This window comes from Erinaceus europaeus, chromosome 15 (genome assembly GCF_950295315.1).
Source record: "Erinaceus europaeus chromosome 15, mEriEur2.1, whole genome shotgun sequence".
NCBI lineage: Eukaryota > Metazoa > Chordata > Mammalia > Eulipotyphla > Erinaceidae > Erinaceus > Erinaceus europaeus.
Window position 1 is genome coordinate 9,822,979 of NC_080176.1, and position 21,721 is coordinate 9,844,699.

Here is a 21,721-nt window from a genome sequence, read left to right on the forward strand (position 1 = left end):
CCCCCTGGAGGCCGAGTGGGGCCGGAGCGGAGCCGGATGAGGGGGACTGGCGGCAGGGGGGCGTGGTCTTGGAGGTTAGGCAGCCTGCGCCTTTAAAGGGGCGGAGCCGCGCTCGTTGTGGCGGAGTGGGATTGGCCGAGCGGAGTCCCCGGAAGTGACGCGACGCGAGAGGCCCACGTGTGCGATCGCAGCCCACATGGCGGTGCTAGTGAAGAGGGTGCTGCTGGCGCGGAGGCTGCGGGCGGCTTCGGGCGACCCCACGGGACGGCGTGAGGCCAGTCTGGGCATTGATCCCGGGGCGGCGGTGCGAGTGCGCTTCGCCCCCAGCCCCACAGGTAACCTGGGCGGACGTGACGCTGCAGGCCGAGGCCCACCGGCTCACCCCGCCCCGCAGTGGTCCTTGACGTATCGCTTCCGGTGGGGCCTGGCTGGGCGGGCGGCGCGACCCCATTTTACGGAGGCAGAAAGTGGCCCATCAGCGGAAATTGTTGGCCTTTCCAGGAATTTCTTTGTTACCCTGTACTGTTGTGACCAACTAACCTACTGGACTCTTGAAGTTACCAAGTGAAAGGATTCACATAGGGCCCGGAAGATTTCAGCAAAGAGTTTAGATTCTTTAATTGGCTTATTTCTTGCATAGAGAAAGAAATCCAGGGGGGGAGGTAGAGATGGAAATAGAAAGACACCTGCAGCACAGTACAGCTTCACTTGGGAAGCTCCCCCCACCTGCAAGTGGGGTCCGGGGGTTTGAACATTGTGCCCCCTACCAAGTGCGCCACCACCTGGCCCCAGAGTGTAGGTCTGTTCAGGGGAAAGGCAGGGAAAACCCATCTGCGAGCCGCAGACACGTTTTATGGAGCTTATTCTGGGAGAAGAGGCCATCGAGAGGCCATGGGATATCCCAGTGGCGCTCTCAGTTTAGGGCCTCCCCCACCCACTTGCCAAAATTCTTTTCAGTAAAGATGTATTCTTTGGTGGCCTGCGAGATGGCGTAGTAGCTTTGAACTTCAAGCACGAGATCCTAAGTTCAGCTGCTGACACCGCATGTGCCAGAGTGCTGCTCTGTCATCTCCCTCTGGAGCTCGCTCCCTCTCTCCTGAAATAAATAAACGATACCATCTTGACAAGTCGCAAACATTAACATAAACACACAGACACAAATCCCACGTCTTTGTGACAAGATGCCAGCCGCACAGTACACACGACAGCAGTACTTGTCCATGGTGGAAGAACTGGTTTTTAATTTCCAACCCATGTGGGTGGACTTGTTATAAAAACAAGTGCCCATGAATCACTGGCGAAATGAAGATCTTAAAAAGCAAGTGAAATGTGAGCCAGTTCTTCCTTTTTGTTAGATTTAACAGATGTAACATTGCTTCCCCCACCCCCACCCCCATTTTTGTTCACTAGGACAGAAAAAGTGAGAGGAACAGGCGGGGATAGAGAGGAGAAAAAAGAGGGGCCACGAGGTGGCGCACCTGGTTAAACGCACACATCACCGCACACAAGGACCCAGGTTCAAAACCCCTGGATCCCACTAGTTGGGGGAAAGCTTCATGAGTGGTGACGTAGAAAAGACTGCAGGTGCCTTTTCTCTTTCTCTATTTCCCCCACTCCTCTAAATTTCTCTGTAAATTTCTCTATCCAGTAATAAGCAAATGAAAATATTTGAGAGGGAGAAGCTTTTTCTGCTAATGAAGCTTCTCCCCCCCCCCCCACAAGAGGGAAGCAGCAGTTTGAACTCTGATCCTTTACGAATAATAATGTGTACACTCAGTCGGCTCTGTCACAGTCTGGCTCTAGATGTAACATGACTGTCAGATTGTTGTAAGCTTCTAAGTGTTTTCTGTACTTGGATATCAAGATCTGGAGGTGCTGAGGTCCAAATACACAACTATACTACTATGTAGGCACATAGCAACGCAGAAGGGAGGGTTTGGTTTTGTTTTCTGCCGGGGCTTCACTGTTTGGGGCTGACTTTTTCTGGTTGGAAGAGAGAGAGAGCAAACCATCAGAGCTTTCTTCAGTTCCCTGAGGGCCAGACTCTAACCTGGATCAAGTGAACCACAAAACACACACTACCTTGCCTGCCCTCTGTGCTTCCCGCCCCCCCTCTTCCCAGGGTTATCACTGGGGTTCAGTGTCTGCACTATGAATCCACTGCTCCCAACAGCCATTTTTTCTTTCACTCCCCCCTCTCCCTTTATTTGAAAGGACAGAGGGAAATTGAGAAGAGGGTAAGATTGGAAGAGAGAGACACCTGCAGCCCGGCTTCATTGTTAGTGAAGCTTCGCCTCATCACCTCAGGCAGGGACCCAGGGCTTGAACTCAAGTCTTTTTTTTTTTTTAATTTAAAAAAATATTTATTCCCTTTTGTTGCCCTTGTTGTTTTATTGTCATAGTTATTATTGTTGTTGTCCGTGGGTAGGACAGAGAGAAATGGACAGAGGAGGGAAAGACGGGGAGAGAAAGACAGACACCTGCAGATCTGCTTCACCGCTTGTGAAGTGACTCCCCTGCAGTGTGGAGCCAGGGGCTCGAACCAGGATCCTTATGCCGGTGCTTGCGCTTTTCACCATCTGTGCTTAACCCACTTCGCTACTGCCCGACTCCCTGAACCCACATCTTTACACGTGGTAACATGCATATTCGACCAACTGGCTCCCTTCCTATGTTTTGTTTTTAACAACTGACACACAAGGAGGCTGGAGTTCCTAAAAATGAAATACCTCAAAGGTAGAGGCTAGTAAGTGGTGTCCTAGAAGTTGAACTATTTCCCCAGCCGCTGACAGTTCCCTTCTCCCAGGTTTCTTGCACCTGGGCGGCCTCCGCACTGCCTTATACAATTACATCTTCGCCAAGAAACACCAAGGGAGCTTCATCCTGAGACTGGAAGACACAGACCAGACCCGCCTTGTGCCTGGGGCCGCCGAGAATATTGAGGACATGCTGGAGTGGGCAGGTGAGGGTGGCTGGGAGAGGAGCCGGTAGGTGCGCTCTGCCAGGTGAGGCCTTGTGAGCAGGCCCTTGTTCCAGGTGGAACGCCGCCTCCGTTGGTCAAAACATCTGATCTCTGAGAGGAGCCAGAACTCCCAAGTTTTCTCTGCTGTTTTCTTTCTCAGTGAATGCTTCCCATTGTTGAATCCAAGCTCACATTTTTTTTTAAACCACATTCTACGAAGCCAAGCAAAACATATACAGCCTGTGACATCAGTCTCCCCTCTGTGGGAAGTTTAATCCTGAGGACACCTTAACTTGAGGGAGGGAGGGTTGAGGTGGAGGGTGAGGGGAAAGGAATGTTTTTTTCCTGGGTCAACCCTTGCCACTTGGCTGCCAGGACAGGCATGACTGGTTATCTGGTTCTGGTTCCCAAGGAAGAATACCCATAATACCAAGGCTGTTTTGGGGCCGTGCTCAAATCTCAGGTAAATGATGAACTCCATCTAGGTTCCTCCAGAGTGAGTCCTTATTCAGTCAAGATGCCTTGAGCCGAGGGATGTATTCAGCAAGACCACTCACAGATCCCAGTTGCGGGCCTGTTTGTAATGATTACCCCGTGCTGAAGTGGGGAGGGGGCGGATGGTGAGGGGGGCAGGTAGATTAACTCATGGTCACCTTGCTAGGAAGTGATCGGTGCCGTGGCACTAAGGTACAGCTTAAGGAACTGTCAGTGAAAGACTACTCTCTTTTTTTCTTAATTTTTAAGAAATATTTATTCCCTTGTGTTGCCCTTGTTGTTTTATTGTTGCAGTTATTATTGGTGTTGTTATTGATGTCGTCGTTGTTGGAGAGGACAGAGAGAAATAGAGAGAGGAGGGGAAGACAGAGGGGGAGAGAAAGAGAGACACCTGCAGACCTGCTTCACTGCCTGTGAAGCGACTCCCCTGCAGGTGGGGAGCCGGGGGCTTGATCCGGGATCCTTACGCCAGTCCTCACGCTTTTGTGCCACCCGCGACTACTCTCTTTTATTTATTTATTTACTTGTTTATTTACCAGAGCGCTGCTCAGCTTTGGCTTACGGTGCTGGGGACTGAACCTGGGTCCTCGGTGCCTCGGCTTTTTGCATAGCCGTTACGCTATCTCCCCAGTGCCCGATCTCATTGCTTTTATCTATTTATTTTGGAGAGAGGGAGAGTGAAAGAGACCATAGCAGTAACTCTTCCTTCAGTGTGGTGGGTGCCGGGCTCGAACCCAAGTTGCCCAGCTGCCAAAGCAGTGCACTGTCCAAGTGGATTCTTCTGCTGGCCCGAGGACTGCTCTCTAACATAGTTTGGTCTTGTCTGAGAGGATCCAGGGAGATGGCTCTGTGGGTAGCGCTCATGCCATCTCCTACCTACAGCCAGACACACATGGGCACACTGCGGCGCTATGGTGTCTCGCCTCTCTCTGCTTGCTTGTCTCTCTACTCTCTCTAAAGTAAAGGAGTGAGGAGATTGGATGGGGGAGGCTGTTCGGTGGTATCACACACAGTGAGGCCTCAGTGCACATTTGAAAGTCCACGTGTGTGGAAAAGAAAATCACACACATGTATAAATATATAGATGTATGTGAGATAAATTGGGCTGGGATATTCTTGGGTTTTCTTTTTTTTCCTTGTTGCTACTGGAACTTTTTTTTTTTTTTAAACGTGGCTCCCATATGCATACGTCTTGCTCATCCTAGTCTTTTTTTTTAAATATCTTTTATTTATTGGATAGAGACAGACAGAAATTGAGAAGGAATGGGGTGTTACAGAGGGAGAGAGAGAGAGAGACAGAGCGACCGACACCTGCAGCCCTGCTCCACCACTCGCAAAGCTTTCCCCCTACAGGTGGGGACTGGGGGCTCGAACTGAGGTCCTTGCACATTGTAACATGTGCGCTCAACCAGGTGCGCCACCGCCTGCCCCCGCTACTAGGACTTCACTAGTCTGAGTTGACTTTCCGGGAGAGGGAGAGAGAGAGAGGTACAGATAAGTCGTGCTGTCTCAGCAGCCTGAACCTCCTCCTTTTGTTTTTGTTTTCTTAAAGAGGGGAAATTTGTAAGGGAAGCAACATCATGGGCTGCTGTGAGATTGTTTCTGTTGCAGTGGTGTCTCTGATTTTTTTTTTTTTTTGAGAGGGACGCAGGGAGGGGAGCGGTGCCATAGCACTGGGACATCCCCCAAAGCTGCGGTGCTTATGCATAGTGACTCTGCTCCCCACCCGCCCACCGCACAGGCATCCCTCCTGATGAGAGCCCCCGCCGGGGCGGCCCTGTGGGGCCCTACCTCCAGTCCCAGCGGCTCGAGCTCTACGCCCAGGCGACAGAGGCTCTGCTGAAGACTGGGGCTGCCTACCCCTGCTTCTGCTCAACGCAACGGCTGGAGCTCCTGAAGAAGGAGGCCCTGAGGAACCGCCAGACACCCCGGTAAGGCCCCCCCGCCTGCCTGCCCCAGGAGGCTGCTGGGATGGGGCAGAGGGAGTGCAGACGGTACTGGGAGCCCAGTACGTGACGGTACAAGAGGTCACAAGTTGGTAGTGGGAGTGGGGTGCAGACATCTAGCACGGGAAGACGGGAAGCTGCACGCCTGTGACAACAACTGCCTTGCAAACCGTCATTTCCCCAGTAAGATGAGTTTTTAAAAATATTAACGAGGGGCCAGGAGGTGGTGTACCTGGTTAAGTGTATGTGCTACCATGGTCAAGGACCTGGGTCCGAGCCCCTGGTCCCTGCTGGAAGAAAGCTTCATGAGTGGTGGAGCAGTACTGCAGGTGTCTCTCTTGTCTCTCTTGTCTCTCTCCTTCACCTCTCCTCCTTCAACTTCTCTCTGGTCGATAAAGTATCTACTTGGGTGCTGGATGGTGGCACACCTGGTTAAGCACATGTATTACAATGCGCAAGGACCCAGGCTCGAGCTCCTGGTCCCCACCTGTAAGGAGAAAGCTTCACGAGTGGTGAAGCAGGGCTGCAGGTATCTCCCTGTCTCTCTCTCCCTCTCTATCACCTCCTTCCCTCTTGATTTCTGACTGTCTCTATCCAATAAATAAAGATACTTAAAAAAAATTTAAAAAAAAGATCTACTTAAAAAAATGTATGAGAAGTGAAAGCAGGACACCTGGGTGTCAAGGTGCCCTGAGCTTCTGCTCCGTTTCCCAACAGCTATGACAACCGCTGCCGCAGCCTCAGCCCCACACAGGTGGCCCAGAAGCTGGCCGAGACCCCCAAGCCCGCCATCCGCTTCCGACTGCAGGAGGAGGCGGCACCCGCCTTCCGGGACCTGGTGCACGGCTGGACGCGGCACGCCGTGGGCAGCGTGGAGGGGGACCCGGTCATCCTGAAGAGCGACGGCTTCCCCACCTACCACCTGGCCTGCGTTGTGGACGACCACCACATGGGCATCAGCCACGTGCTGCGGGGCTCCGAGTGGCTGGTGTCCACCGCCAAGCACCTGCTCCTCTACCAGGCCCTGGGCTGGCAGCCGCCGCGCTTCGCCCACCTGCCCCTGCTACTCAACCAGGACGGCAGCAAGCTCTCCAAGCGGCAGGGCGACATCTTCCTCGAGCACTTTGCCGACGCCGGCTTCCTGCCCGAGGCCCTGCTCGACATCGTCACCAACTGTGGCTCGGGTTTCACAGGTACACACCCGCCAGGGAGGCCTAGGGGCTGTGCTGTAGGCGAGCCTGACCCACGGGCCAGATGCTGTGTTGGAGGCTGAGATTCTGAATGTGGGCATGGTCTCTAGGACTCAGGTGCCTTATCTGTAAAATGGGGCTAAGTGCCTACTCCACTGGCTCGAATTAGAGTCACCAGGCCTCACGAGTGCTGGGAAAGCACCCAGACGGGAAGAGACTGGGAGATAGGTCACTCGGTAGGGTGGTTAAGAGACAGCAGACATAGGCAACCCTGCTTCGCCACTCACGAAGCTTTGTCCCTGCAGGTGGGAACCAGAGGCTTGGACCTGGGTCCTGTGCACCGAAATGTGTGTGTTTAATCAGATGTGCCACTGCCTGGTCCCCTGAAAAAAATTCATCAGTGATTTAAAGTGGTTTACAAGATTTTTAAAAAATGGGTATGGGGGGGTTGGGCGGTAGCACAGTGGGTTAAGTGCACATGGCACAAAGTGCAAAGACTGGTGTAAGGATCCTGGGTTGAGCCCCCGGCTCCCCACCTGCAGGGGAGTCGCTTCACAAGCAGTGAAATAGGTCTGCAGGTGTCTTTCTCTCCCCCTCTCTGTCTTCCCCTCCTCTCCATTTCTCTCTGTCCTATCCAGCAACAACGACATCAGTAACAACTACAACAATAAAACAATAAGGGCAACAAAAAGGGAATAAATAAATCTTTTTTAAAAAAATTTATTCATTTATTGGATAGAGACAGAGGAAAGGGGGAGAGGGAGAGAGACACCTACAGCCCTGCTTCACCTCTCAAATATTCCCCTCTGCAGATGGGGACCAGGGACTTGAGCCCAGCTCTTTGCACATAGAAAAATTGTTTAAAAAGATAAGAAAATTGGCCTAAGAGCAGTGGAGTCACACATGAGGCTCCATCACTGAAAAGAAAGGAAGAGGAAGAGAAAGAGGAAGAAGAAGAGGTGTTTTAGTGAGGGTCAGAGAGCAGAGCACTTCTCTAGCACAGGCCTGGCTGAGGACCCAACCCAGGGCTTCAGGCCTGCAAGTCCTGCACCCTGCCTGCTCTACACCCATCCAGGCACAGGTGGGCCGTTCTCGCTGCTCCCTCTTTGAGGGCGGAGAGGACTAGATTAACCTGATTGTTTTTTGTTTCTTTCCCCCCCACACACACACAGAGAGAGAGACAGTAAAAGAGACCACAGCATCAAAGCTCCCTTCAGTGTAGTGGGGGCTGGGCTCGCACCTGGGTCATGCTTGGGGCAAAGCAGCGCACTAACCAAGAGGGCTATTTTGCATATTGTCTTTCTCTCGTGATTGCCCCATGCTGCACAGGAAAGCTCATTCAGGCCTTTGATAAACTCACTGAAAGACGAATCCCTCTGGTTAAAGTGGGTTGGAAAGTCCAGTATGTGCTTATATTATGCACCTCCTCTCCCCCCACATCTGACAGTTGGAGGGAGGGAGACAGACCGCTGACCCCAGGCCTCCCTCACAACAGAGAACCAGATGGGCCGCACCCTGCCACAGCTGATTGAACAGTTTGACTTGACCCGAGTCATCTGCCACTCAGCCCTCCTGGACCTGGATAAACTTCCAGAATTCAACAGGTGAGTGGGGACTCTGGAGAGCCTCTGGGAGGAAGGTGTTCTCCTTGTCAGTGTCATGAGATTAGATGTTAGACCCAAGGATTTTGCACAGGGGAGGAAGTGTCCACACAGTCATTCCAGGCCGCTTGCCTGAGTTCTGTCAACAGCAGCTGACAGGAGTCCGGGTGGTGCCTCAGCGGGAGAGTGGAAGATTTGCATGTGTGAGGCCTCCAAGTTCAGTCCCCTGTACTGCAAGGGCCAGAGGGAGTGTTTGAATTATAGAGGCTTTGCTGTTTATAAAGGAGGGAAAGAGGGCAGACATAGACAGCATAGTGGTTATGCAGAGAGACTGTCATGCCTGAGGCTCCGAAGTGCCAGGTTCAATCCTCTGCACCGCTATGAGCCAGAGCCGATCAGTACTCTGGTAAAAAAGAAAATGAAATAAAGGAAAAACAGAATTTGTAAAAGAATGTTTGCAATGACCAGAGGGTGAGAGAGAGAGTGAGTGTGTAAGAGTGTGTGTGTGTGTGTGTGTGTGTGTGTGTGTGTGTGTGTGTGTGTGTGTGTGTAGGTACGTAGGTAGCTGGGGCCTCATGCAAGACTACCCTTGAAATCATATATATACTAAATGTTGATTAATTTTATTACTTAGAGACAGAGAAATTGAGAGGGGACAGGACCAGGTGGTGGAGTACCTGTTTAAGTGCACAGGTTATCATTCACAGGGACCCAGGTTCAAGTCCCCAGTCCCCACCTGCAGGGGGAAAGCTTCACAAGCGGTGAAATATTTCTACATGTGTCTCTATTCTCCTTCCCTCTCAATTTCTCTCTGTTCTATAAAATTAGAGTTACAAAAGAAAAAGAAATTGAGAGGGGTTGGGGAGACAGAGAAGGAGAGAGACAGATACCTGCAGTACTGCTTCACCACTCCTAAAGCTTCCCCCTTCCCAGGTGGGGTCCGGGGGCTTGAACCTGGGTCCTTGTGCATCGTAATGTTTGCGCTCAACTAGGTGTGCCACCACTAGTTCCTTAAATCTTAATTTTTATTTATTTATTTATTTATTTTTTACCAGAGCACTGCTCAGCTCTGGCTTATGGTGGTGCAGGGGGGATTGAACCTGGGACTTGATGAAGCCTCAGGCATGAGAGTCTGTTTGCATAACCATTATGCTAACTACCCCTGCCCAAATCTTAATTAAAAAAAAAAATTCTATTTTTGAGGGATGCAGAGAGAGAAACACCAGAACACTGCTCAGCTCTGGCTTATAGGAGTGTGTGTGTGTGTTGGGGGTTGAACCTGGGACTTAGGAGCCTCAGGCATAAAAGTCTTTGCATAACCATTACACTATTTACTCCTCCCCCCTTTCTCTTTCTCTCTTTTATCTTTCATCCTCTGGATAAAAGGAAAAAGAATCTGCCCTGGATGGTGGAATTATGCATTGCTGAAGCCTTGGTGCCATGGCATTAATAAAAGTCATAAATAAGGGAGTCAGGCGGTAGCACAGCAGGTTAAGCTCACGTGGCGTGAAGCACAAGGACTGGCATAAGGATCCCGGTTTTAGCCCCCGGCTCCCCACCTGCAGGGGAGTCACTTCACAGATGGTGAAGCAGGTCTGCAGGTGTCTGTCTTTCTCTCCCCCTCCTTTCTCCATTTCTGTCCTATCCAACAACGAATGACATTAACAACAACAGTAACTACAACAACAATAAACACCAAGGGCAACAAAAGGAAAAATAAATATTTTTTTAAAAACCTACTTTAAAAAAATCATAAAGTACATCTTTTCAAATGTCATCTACTCATTTGCTTCTCTCTCTCTCTTTTTTTTTTTTTTTTGAGTCCCAGGATTTGAACCCAGGGCTTCTCATGCAAAGCATGTGCTCTACCGCTGAGCTACAGTCTGGCCTCAGCTAAGAGGTAGAGAAACCCCCAGGAAATAGCAGGTCCCCAGGTTGTTTGGGGACCTTGGGCAGATGCCTGTCCTTCTAGAACAAAAATTGGCACCTCCTTTTGGGGAGAAGAGTGCTCGCGCCAGGAGGGCAAGTCTGGGCTGGAGGGTGTGGGCTGGCAGCACCCACCCAAGGCCTGGCACCCGCCCCTTGCCTCCCACAGGCTGCACCTCCTCCGCCAAGTGAGGAGTGAGACTCAGCGGCGCCAGCTGGTGGGGGAGCTGCAGGCGCTGGTGGAAGCAGCCTTGGGGGACCAGCTGCAGGACCCTGGTGTCCTGGACCCCGCCTACCTGGAGAGGATCCTCCTGCTGAGACAGGTGCCTGTGGGCTGGAACCCCAACCTTGCAGGTGGGGGCTGGGGGTGGCAGTCTGTCTAGGCCTCATCCAGCGCCTCATGGCCTGTCGCTCGCCTCAGGGCCACTTCTGCCGCCTGCGGGACCTGGTGTCCCCGGAGTACTCCTACCTGTGGACGCGGCCCGCGGTACGTCGGGTGCAGCTGGACGCCCTCTCGGAGAAGGCGGATGTGATTACCAAGGGGGTGCTGGGGTGAGTTCTGCTCCCTTCTTCCTGCTCTCACACTGCTAGGTCCCTTACTCCAGGGCACGGCTGCTAGGCCCTGCTAGTGATCCCCAGGGGACCCCTATGTGTGTCGGGGGCTTGTCTAGAGGAGCCAGGCCGTCCCAGAAGAGGCAGGATGGCGGCCCTGGGCTCAGTGACACCTGGTCCCCACCCGCCTTGTCCAGTTATATTACCAGCCAGATGGCTTCACGTTGGCCAGGTTCCTCCCATTTCCTCTTCCCTAAGCTGGTGATACTAATTAATTAATTTATATTATTACCATTGCTAGCAGTAGTATTTTGCCACAGCACTGCTCGGCTCTTGTTCTTTTTAAAATTTTTTAAATATTTATTTATTCCCTTTTGTTGCCCTTGTTTTATTGTTGTAGTTGCTATTGTTGTTGTTATTGATGTCATTATTTGATAGGACAGAGAGAAATGGAGAGAGGAGGGGAAGACAGAGGGGGGAGAGAAAGACAGACACCTGCAGACCTGCTTCACCGCCTATGAAGCGACTCCCCTGCAGGTGGAAAGCCGGGGGCTCGAACCAGGGTCCTTATGCTGGTCCTTGTACTTCGCACCTCCTGTGCTTATCCCTCTGCGCTACCGCCCGACTCCCTCAGCTCTCATTTATGGCAGTGCTGGGGGTTGAACCTGGGACCTCAGAGCCTCAGGCATAAATCTTTTTGCATAATCGTGATGCTATCTTTTCATATATATATTTTTTTTTTGGGGGGGGAGTGTTTGTTTTATAAAGTGGTGGCAGGAGGATGGGCTCAGTGTCTTTCATGAGCTCTCTGGCCCAGTTCCTTCCTGCTTTTTAAATTTAACTATTATCATTAGAGGGAGAGAGACAACACCAGGGTACCAACTCTGACATAGGCGTTAGCAGGGATTGAACTCGGAATCTCACACATGTAAGTTTCTTGTGCTGTCATGGTACCCGCTGCCTTTAGTATTGGGGGTAGTATTTTGAGACAAAAAGAGCGGCACAAGACAGAGAAGAGAGATACCGAAGCGCCTACTAGATCACCCTTGATGCTTCCACGTGGTGCCTGCACTTGAACCCAGAGCCTCAGGTTCCTCAGCAAGGCGTGCCGGCATGGGAGAGGCACCCCCAGGCCTGTGAGTGGTTACTATAACAGTACTCTAGTACTCTAGTACTCAGTTACTAGCACAGGACTCTTGCATCGGAAGGGCAGCGAGCAAAGCTGAAGCTGCATAATCAGGAGGGGAGAACAGCTGGTTAATGTAATTGCTGAGACTGAAAGAAGGTGGCCGCCATAGGGCCGAACTAGATGCCCAAGACCCATTTGTCTGTCTGTCTGTCTGCCCCTTTGCTGCTCCACACACCTCTAGGCTGGCTCTTCTTTCTGCAGAGCCCTGGAGGAGCCCGGTGGAGGGTGGGACTCTCTTCCAGACACAGGAAGAGACAGAGCTTATAGCCACACGGGAACATACTTTTTCCCTTACGTGAGAGTCAGGGGCAGGTGGCTCAGACAAGGTCCCCCTCATCTCCAGGGACCTGCTGTTTGTTCCGAGGGTTTGCTCCTGCCCCCCTTTGGTTCACAGTGACTCAGGTCAGCCCGTGTCAGGAGGCCGGAGGAAAAGGGAAGGGGACACCATACGGCTGACTTAAAAGTCACACAGCCGGGGAGTCGGGCGGTAGCGCAGCGGGTTAAGCGCAGGTGGCGCAAAGCGCAAGGACTGGCTAAAGGATCCCGGTTCAAGCCCCTCACTCCCCACCTGCAGGGGAGTCGCTTCACAAGTGGTGTCTATCTTTCTCTCCCCTCTCTGTCTTCCCCTCCTCTCTCCATTTCTGTCTGTCCTAACAACGATGATATCAATAACAACAGCAATAACTACAACAACAATAAAAAAAATAATAAGGGCAACAAACGGGAAAATAAATAAACATTAAAAAAATTTTAAAGTCACACAACTGCTCCCACCTATGTGGCCACGCCAGGATACAGAGGAGTTCAATGTGGCCCAGCTACAAGTTTTATCCTCACAACCAGCAAGGAGGAGGGCAGAGTCTCTCAGTCCCCACGGGGGTTAGGAGAGAGCGCTCCCCCCAAGCCTCCGCTTCCCAGCCCAGCTGTGTCCTCTGATGAACTCTGACTGGGTCCGGCTGGCCTGCTCTTCTGGTCCCCAAGCCAGTCAGAGGCCTGGAGAATGGGACATCCTGCTTGGCTTAGTCCTAGAACATCTGCTGGACCCCGAGTGGGGCCCCTGCCAATGCACGCAGGCTGAGAATGGGGTTTGGGGCACTGGCATCAGGAGTAAGGGCCTTGGACGCTGGCCAGGAAACCTGCACGTGCCCGCTTCACTTCCGGGCGGAGGGGAGCGTTGGGGGCGTGTGTGTGTGACTGAACCCACGGCTTCATACACGTAAAGCATGTCTCCCTCACCTTCACTTTATTGTGACTATTAAATTAGATAATAGTAGCAAACAATTATTTGCCACGTTGTGTCCATGCAGAATGTGTGCGTGTACGTGTACGTGTGTGTGTGTATTGGGAGTGTATGTGCCTAAATTTGTTGCAGCGGAAGTAAGTACTGTAATTACTCCCATTTCACAGGGGAGAAACCTGAGGCACAGAGAAGCTTGTCTGAGAACTCTGCTAGTAATGCAGAGGAGCAGCAGGCTGGGTCTAGAGGCGGCCTAGTCATAGTTGGTTGTGTCCCCTTGATGTATGTTTGACGCCTAGGAACCTCTAGCAGTTTGCTGTAGCAAACTGAGATGGGAGGGGGAAAGAGAGGGAGGGAGAGAGAAAGACACCTGCAGACCTGCTTTACCACTCGAGAAGCGTCCCCCCTACAGGTGGGGAGCGGGGGCTCATGTGCGCTTAATGGAGTGCACCCCCTCCTTTTTTTATACAGAAGGCACACTTCACTAGCTTCGCTTTGTGTCCTTATGTCTTTCCCCCTAGCAGTCTCTCTGCCCCTCTGGCCAGCTTGGAGAGCATCCTCAGTCCCCTCCACAGCTGCCCTCCCCTTAACCCCCGCAGGTAGGAAGCTGGGGGCTCGAACTGGGATCCTTATGTGGTTCTCGCGCAGTCCTTGTGCTTCATGCCATGTGCACTTAACCTGCTGCACTAATGCCCAGCACCCCTAAATAAATATTTTTTTCAAAAAGGAAGTGGTGAAGTAGTGATGTAGGTGTCTCTATGTCTCTCTCCCTCTCTATCACCTCCTTCCATCTTGATTTCCAGCTGTCTCTATCCAATAAATAAAGGTTAAAAAAGGGGGGGGGGTCGGGCGGTAGCACAGCAGGTTAAGCGCACATGGCACAAAGCACAAGGACCGTGTAATGATCCCAGTTTGAGCCCCATCTCCCCACCTGCAGGGGAGTCGCTTCACAGGCGGTGAAGCAGGTCTGCAGGTGTCTATCTTTCTCTCCCTCTCTCTGTCTTCCCCTCCTCTCTCCATTTCTCTCTGTCCTATCCAACAGTGATGACCTCAATAATAACTACAACAATAAAACAACAAGGGCAACAAAAGGGAAAATAAATAACAAAAAAGAAAGGAAAGAAATAGGGAAGGGGTGATAGGAAGAGAGAGACCCCCATAGCACAGCTTCACAGCTCGTGAAACTCCCTCCCTGCAGGTGGGGGGTGGGCAGGCTTGAAACTGGGTCCTTGCACATTGTAGCCTTTCTGCTCCACCAGGCGCATCCCTGCCCAGCCCCCTTTACATCTTTCATTTCATAAACAACTGGGTCCAGTTAATGGTGCAGTAAGAACAATAACTTCAGAAACCCAGGACGTGTCAAGTGTCTACCCTGTGTGAATGAGGTCCTGATTTTGACCTCTGGCATTGAACGAGTCTGCGGGACACTTTGGTTCTTTTTCTGTCAGTCTCATAAATAAATCATGCATTTCGTAAAAGAACTATTTCTTTTTTTTTTTTTTTGCCTCCAGGGTTATTGCTGGGGCTCAGTGCCTGTACTAAGAATCCACTGCTCATGGAGGCTATTTTTTCCCATTTTGTTGCCCTTGTTGTTGTGCTTGTTGTAGTTATTGTTGTCATAGCTGTTGTTGTAGTTGGATAGGACAGAGAGAAATGGAAAGTGGAAGAGAAGACAGACACCTGCAGACCTGCTTCACTGCTGGCGAAGTGACCTCCTGCAGGTGGGGAGCTGGGAGCTTGAACTGGGATCCTTAGCGCCGGTCCTTGCACTTTGCGCCATGTGCGCTTAACCTGCCGCACTCCCGCCCGACTCCCAAAAGAACAATCTCTTCCGTGCCTAGATCAGACTGTTGCTCAAGCCAGTGCAGTAAGGACGTCTGTCCCGCTGAAAACCTTTTTCAGGAAGCCTCGTGAGCCATCAGGGCCCGTTACCAGCCTCAGCCCCTGTCCAGCGTGGCGGCCTCATCTCACCCTGACCCTTCCCCCAGAGTCGGGGCGGCAACCAAGATGCTCCAAGTCCAGCCCCCACTGACTTGGGAGTCAGCTTCTCTTGGTGCCCAGACACACTCAGGACAGGCAGCCGGCTGCTGTGCCGGGGTTGTGGCAGCTGCCCCTTCAGACTCAGATCTTCGAAGTGTGCCCCGGCAAGGGAGCCAGTAGGCTGTCGCACCCGGTCGAGCTGGGGTCTCCTGGCTTTTTCTCTTTGCTGCTCTGCACTCCCCTGTCCTGCCAGTGTCTTCCCACCAGTCTTGAAGCTGTTTCAGATCACTCCCCAGAGGGCTTCTTTTTTCTAGCCTGTGTCTTACTCCTGATGGAGTTTCTTTTTTTTTCTTCTTCGTCTTTTTTTTTCTCTTTTTTCCTCCAGGGTTATTGCTGGGCTCGGTGCCTGCACCATGAATCCACCGCTCCTGGAGGCCATTTTTCCCCCCTTTTGTTGCCCTTGTTGTTGTAGCCTCGGTGTGGATATTATTATTGCCCTTGTTGACGCTATTCGTTGTTGGGCAGGACAGAGAGAAATGGAGAGAGGAGGGGAAGACAGAGAGGGGGAGAGAAAGATAGACACCTGCAGACCTGCTTCACCGCCTGTGACGCGACTCCCCTGCAGGTGGGGAGCCGGGGGCTCGAACCGGGATCCTTACGCCGGTCCCTGCGCTTTGCGCCACCTGCGCTTAACCCACTGCGCCACCGCCCGACCCCCCTGATTGAGTTTCTTTCCTCCCTTCTCTCCTTCCTTCCTTCCTTCTTTCTTTTCTTTCTTTTTTATCAGACCACTGCTCAGCTCTCGTTTATGGTGGTGTAGGGAGTTAAACCTGAGACTTTGGAGCCTCAGACTTGAAGAGGCTCTTTTTTTTTTTTTTTCTTTTTTTTTTTTTTATTTTATTTAAGAAAGGATTAATTAACAAAACCATAGGGTAGGAGGGGTACAACTCCACACAATTCCCACCGCCCAATCTCCATATCCCACCCCCTCCCCCGATAGCTTTCCCATTCTCTATCCCTCTGGGAGCATGGACCCAGGGTCATTGTGGGATGCAGAAGGTAGAAGGTCTGGCTTCTGTAATTGCTTCCTCGCTGAACATGGGCGTTGACTGGTCGGTCCATACTCCCAGTCTGCCGAAGAGGCTCTTTTTATAACCATTATGCTATCTATCCCCACCCCTGAGTTTATTTTCTTTCTTTTTTACCAGAGCACTAATCAGCTCTGGCTTTTGGTGGTGTGGGGGATTGAACCCGCCTGAGTTTCTTTTTAGATGATCAGGTAATGTCTTTTTTTTTTTTTTTTGCCTCCAGGGTTATTGCTGGGGCTCAGTGCCTGCACCATGAATCTGCTGCTCCTGGAGGCCATTTTTTGTTGCCCTTGTTGTAGCCTTGTTGTGGTTATTATTGTTGTTGATGTTGTTCATTGTTGGATAGGACAGAGAGAAATGGAGAGAGGAGGAAAGACAGACACCTGCAGACCTGCTTCACCGCCTGTGAAGCGACTCCCCTGCAGGTAGGGAGCCAGGGGCTCTAACTGGGATCCCTGCGCCAGTCCTTGCATTTCGCACCACCTGCGCTTAACCCGCCGCACTACCGCTGACCCCCTTGTAATGTCTTTTGAGCTCTAGGCTTAAAGCACTAATAGTGAATGTTTTAATTTAAAATACATATGTATTTAATATTTTATTTACTTTATTTTTTTAAAAATTATATTTATTTATTGGATAGAGATGGGTAGAAATTGAGAGGGGAGAGATAATCAGAGAGAGACAGAGACACCTGCAACCCTGCTTCACCACTCACAAAGCTTTCCCCTAGGTGGGGACCAGGGGCCCGAACCTGGGTCCTTGTGCATTGTAACATGTGCAGTCAATCAGGTGTGCCACCACCACCTGGCCTCTAAATATATATATTAAATATATATATATATATATATATATATATATATATATATATTTAAGATTTTATTTATTTATGAGAAAGATAGAAGGAGAGAGAAAGAACCAGACATCACTCTGGCATATGTGTTGCCGGGGATTGAACTCGGGACCTCATGTTTGAGAGTCCAAAGCTTTACCACTACGCTACCTACCGGACATAAATATATATATATATATATATATTTTTTTTTTTTTTTTAAATATTTTATTTGTTTGTTTTTAATAGAGAAAGATATACAGAGAGAGACACCAGAACTGCTCAGCTCTGGCTGGTGGTGTTGCTGAGGTTTGAATCTGGTTCTGCAGAACCTCAGGCATGAAAGTTTTTTTGGGTGGAGTAGATAGCATAATGGTTATGCAAAGTGAGCCTGAGGCTCTGAAGTCCTAGGTTCAATCCCACCCATATCCATCCCCACCCCCACCATAAACCAGAGCTGAACATTGCTTTGGTTTTAAAAAGTCTTTTGAAAAACCATTATGCTCTCTCCCCAGCTCCCATGTTTTAACTTTTTTTTTTTTTTTTCATATAATGGGTTTTTTTAATTTACTTTTTTTGTTTGTTTTATCTTTATTTATTAGGTAGAAACAGCCAGAAATCAAGAGGGAAGGGGGAGATAGAGAGGGAGAGAGACAGAGAGACACCTGCAGCCCTGTTTCACCACTGGCAAAGCTTTCCCCCTACAGATGGGGACCAGGGGCTTGAACCTGGATCCTTGTGCACTGTAATATGTGCGCCACCACCCAGCCCTTTATGTCTTAACTTTATCCTTCTTTCTTTCCTTCCCTCCATCTCTTCCTCTTTCTTTATTTTTCTTTTTTCTTTTTTTAAAGATTTTATGAGAAAGACAGGAGGAGAGAGAAAGAACCAGACATCACTCTGGCACATGTGCTGCCAGGGATCGAACTCGGGACCTCCTGCTTGAGAGTCCAAAGCTTTATCACTGCGCCACCTCCCGGACCACTCTTTCTTTCTTTCTAATAAGTACACAAAGTACTATGTGAAGATACCTGGGTTCGAAACCTCACTCCCCAACTGAGGTGGGGGTGCTTCACTGGTAGTGAATTAGGCCATCAGGTGTCTGTCTTTCTCCCACTAGTAGCCAGGGAGTTGCAGACACTGACGGTGTCCTCTTAGGAGCCTTACCCTATGTCAGCTTTCTTTTTTATTTATTTATTTATTTTTTTCCCTTTTGTGGTTTATCATCATCATTGTTGTTATTGTTATCGTTGTTGTTGGATAGACAGAGAAATCAAGAGAGCTGGGGAAGACATAGAGGGGGAGAGAAAGATAAGACACCTGCAGGCCTGCTTCAGTGCCTGTGAAGCGACTTCCTGCAGGTGGGGAGCCAGAGCTCGACCTGGGGTCCTGATGTCGGTGGGTGCACTTTCTGCAATGTGCGCTTAATCTGCTGCGCCACCGCCGGCTCCCCTTATGTCCACTTTTTAGATTCTTTTCCCCTCCTTCCTCCTCCTCTTTTAGATAGAGAAGGCAGAGAGAGTGTGTGTGTCAGAGAGAGAGACAGAGAGAGTGGTCCAGGAGGTGGCACAGTGGATAAAGCGTTGGATTCTCAACCATGAGGTCCCGAGTTCCATCCCCAGCTGCACATGTACCAAAGTGATCACGTCTGATTCTTTCCTCCTATTTTTCTCATGAATGAATATATAAATAAATTGTTAGAGTATGGAAAAAAGTGAAATAAAAATAAATAAATTGTTAGAGAGAGAGAGACCACAGCATGGAAGCTTCCTTCCGTGTTGGAGAAGCTGTGCTCAAACTTGGGCCAATACAGTGCAGCGTCCACAGGAGCTGTTTCCTTGACCATCTCTCTCCCTTCAAAAGATTTTTTTTTTTTGCTGCCAGGGTTCTCACTGAGGCTTGGTCTCACTGCTGGTACTACTAACCCACTGCTTCTGGAGGCCACTTTTTAAATTTTATTGGATAGGACAGAGAAATTGAGAGAGGAGCAGGGTGGGGGGGGTTGGAGATGAGAGACCTACAGACCTGCTTTGCCACTTATGAAGCATTCCCCCTCCCCCCATAGATGGGGAGCAGGGGCTCGAACCTGGATTCTTGCGCGGGTCCTTGTGTTTCAGACTATGTGCACTTCGCTGGGTATGCCACCACCTGGCCTACCAAAGATTCATTTTTAAATTACATATGAGAAGGAGCAGGAGAGAGAGATTCACATGCGACAAAGAGACTTGAGCGAGAGAGAAGCTAGAGTATTACTCTGGCACATGCAGTGCCGGGGCTCAAACCTGGAGTCCCAACCCGAGGCTCTACCTGTTACAAACTAATCCATTCCCACCTGCTTGGGTTCTCTGTGTCAAGGGTTGCTTGGTGGTGTTTTTTTTTTTTTTCTTTTAATATTTATTTATTTTTCCTTTTTGTTGCCCTTTTTTTCTTTATTGTTGTAGTTATCGTTGTTGTTATTGATGTCGTCGTTGTTGGATAGGACAGAGAGAATTGGAGAGAGATGGGGAAGACAGAGAAGCAACTCCCCTGCAGGTGGGGAGCCAGGGGCTCGAACCGGGATCCTTGAGCCAGTCCTTGCACTTCTCGCCACAAGGCAGCTCTTCCTCCCTCAAGCCGACTTAAATGCTGGTTGTGAATTTGTCTCTAGAGGTTGTCCCTCCCTCCCACCTACTGCCCTGGGCCTCGCAGGCCCCTGACCCACTGGTCCCTCTTTCAGGCTGTTAGATGAGGTGGCCTTGACCCAGGACGTGCTGAATAGAGAACTGAAGAAGCTGTCAGAAGGCCTGGCAGGCACCAAGCACAGCCACGTGATGAAGGTCCTCCGGGTGGCGCTCAGCGGGCAGCTGGTGAGGCGGGCGGTGGGGCAGCCCCTTCCCCGGCCCTCCCTCAGGTAGTGGCATGATCCGCGGACACAGAGCTCAGTTCAGTGGAATATAATCACACCCCTCACTCAACCATGCAACAGACAGTATTTATTGAAAACCTCTGTGCAGATACAGAGGTATAGCAAAAACGACTGCGAAGACGCGTGAAGCTGGGGGTTGGCTGGGGGTGACAGACACATCGACATGAGGAAGACAGGTCCTGGGTCCCCCTCCTCAGACCCAGGTGGAGAAATGCAGAGCTGGCTCCTAGGGGTTGGCCTAAGACCTAACTTAACTTCCAGACTGAGACTGGGCTCTGGCGCTTCCGGTTGGTCCAGGCAGTAAGGCAGCATTTCTCTCTGTGTGTTCTTAGCAAGGACCCCCTGTAGCTGAGATGATGGTCACCTTGGGACCCAAGGAAGTCCGGGAACGGATACAGAAGGTGCTTTCCAGCTAGAGAGACGATGCACAGGGCAGTGGAGGTGACCGAGGGGCCCGTGCAGCAGGGGGAAGCTGCCCCCGGAGAGGAGAAGAGCAGACGGGACCCTTCCGGAAGCTCGTGGAAGGAACTGGAGTCTGGAGTGCAGGAGTGCGTCTGTGGCTTCACCCCAGGGCCCCCCCCCCCCCAACTGACCAAGGAATTGCACCTCCACCCCTTCATTGACTCTGAAAGGGAGACCACCACAGCCCTGATTTCTGATACCAGGTTACACAGAAGCGGGTTTGCAGAACATTTCAGAGGACCCGGATGTTAGTCTGCACAGGCTGCCATTAAAAACTCCCGCAGACTGGATGGTTTAAGTAAGTGAAGATTCCTTTCTCTTAGCTCTGGAGGCTGGAAGTCCAAGCTCAAGGTGTTGCCTCCCTGACTAACTGCTGGCTGTCCTCGATGTGTGTGTCCTCATAGCCATTGCTCTGTGCGGGACACCCTTGGCCTCTCTCTGTGTCCACATGTCATCTTCCAACAAGGGCATCAATCAGATTGGATTAACGGCCATGCTAGCTGACTCATTTTTTATTTATTTATTTATTCATGAGAAAGATAGGAGAGAAAGAACCAGACATCACTCTGGTACATGTGCTGCCAGGGGTTGAACTCAGGACCTCATGCTTGAGAATCCAATGCTTTATCCACTGCGCCACCTCCCGGACCACTTTAACCGGTAGCTTTTTAATGCCTTGCTGACGAAAGTAGAGCCGCATGTTCTGATACTCGGAGGGCTTCAGCACAGGAATTCTGAGGAGACAGAATTCTCCTTGGACTCAGGCCTCCCCAGTTCTGGGTTTGGGTTTGGACGATGGAGGACGATTAGCAATCACCATAACTGAACTTTACGTCAGATTTCTTTGAGGGTTGAAAGAGGAGAAGCTCCTTCTCTGCCAGGGGGGAACATTGACTTTCCTGCTGCTGATTGTCCTTGGACATGGGCCAGCTGGTGGCTCCCCTCCTTAGCAATCATCTGCTACTATTTTTTTTTTTTTTTGCCACCAGGGTTATTGTTGGAGTTCAGTGCCTATATTAAAAATCCACCCCCACAAGTCGAACCTGAAATGCAATTGGAGTATTACACCAAAGTAAAAGACTGGGGTGGGTGGGTGGGTGGGGGAATACAGGTCCATGAAAGATGATGAATGACATAGTGGGGGTTGTATTGTTAAATGGGAATCTGGGGAATGTTATGCATGTACAAACTATTGTATTTACTGTTGAATGTAAAACATTAATTCCCCAATGAAGAAATAAATTATTTAAAAAAAAAAAAAAAGTCCAAGAAGGATGACAGAGGACCTAGTGGGGGTTGTATTTTTATATGGAAAACTGAGCAATGTTATGCATGTACAAGCTTTTGTAAGAAATTTTT

General features: G+C 50.5%; 1 protein-coding gene across 2 annotated transcripts; it reads left to right on the forward strand.

The window, feature by feature from the left end:
- The first annotated feature begins 64 nt into the window (after nucleotides 1-64).
- On the forward strand, nucleotides 65-20,652 carry EARS2 (glutamyl-tRNA synthetase 2, mitochondrial). 2 transcript variants are annotated; one of them, XM_007516568.3, is made up of 9 exons: nucleotides 76-335; nucleotides 2,807-2,962; nucleotides 5,199-5,388; nucleotides 6,121-6,596; nucleotides 8,089-8,197; nucleotides 10,290-10,443; nucleotides 10,542-10,672; nucleotides 19,712-19,841; nucleotides 20,233-20,652. In XM_007516568.3, the coding sequence occupies exons 1-9, from the start codon at nucleotides 197-199 to the stop codon at nucleotides 20,314-20,316; spliced, it is 1,569 nt and encodes a 522-aa protein (XP_007516630.2). In that variant the 5' UTR covers nucleotides 76-196; the 3' UTR covers nucleotides 20,317-20,652. The 2 variants fall into 2 exon arrangements, with proteins under 2 accessions (XP_060028793.1, XP_007516630.2); XM_060172810.1 differs by lacking the exon at nucleotides 2,807-2,962 and having other exon boundaries at nucleotides 65-335.
- The last annotated feature ends 1,069 nt before the right edge of the window (nucleotides 20,653-21,721 follow it).

Excerpts from the sequence above, each read along its gene's own strand:
- EARS2 (XM_007516568.3), top strand. The coding sequence starts at position 197 with ATGGCGGTGCTAGTGAAGAGGGTGCTGCTGGCGCGGAGGCTGCGGGCG. Across the intron at positions 2,963-5,198 it reads GGACATGCTGGAGTGGGCAG|GCATCCCTCCTGATGAGAGC; the intron begins GTGAGGGTGGCT and ends CCCACCGCACAG. Across the intron at positions 10,444-10,541 it reads GGATCCTCCTGCTGAGACAG|GGCCACTTCTGCCGCCTGCG; the intron begins GTGCCTGTGGGC and ends CGCTCGCCTCAG.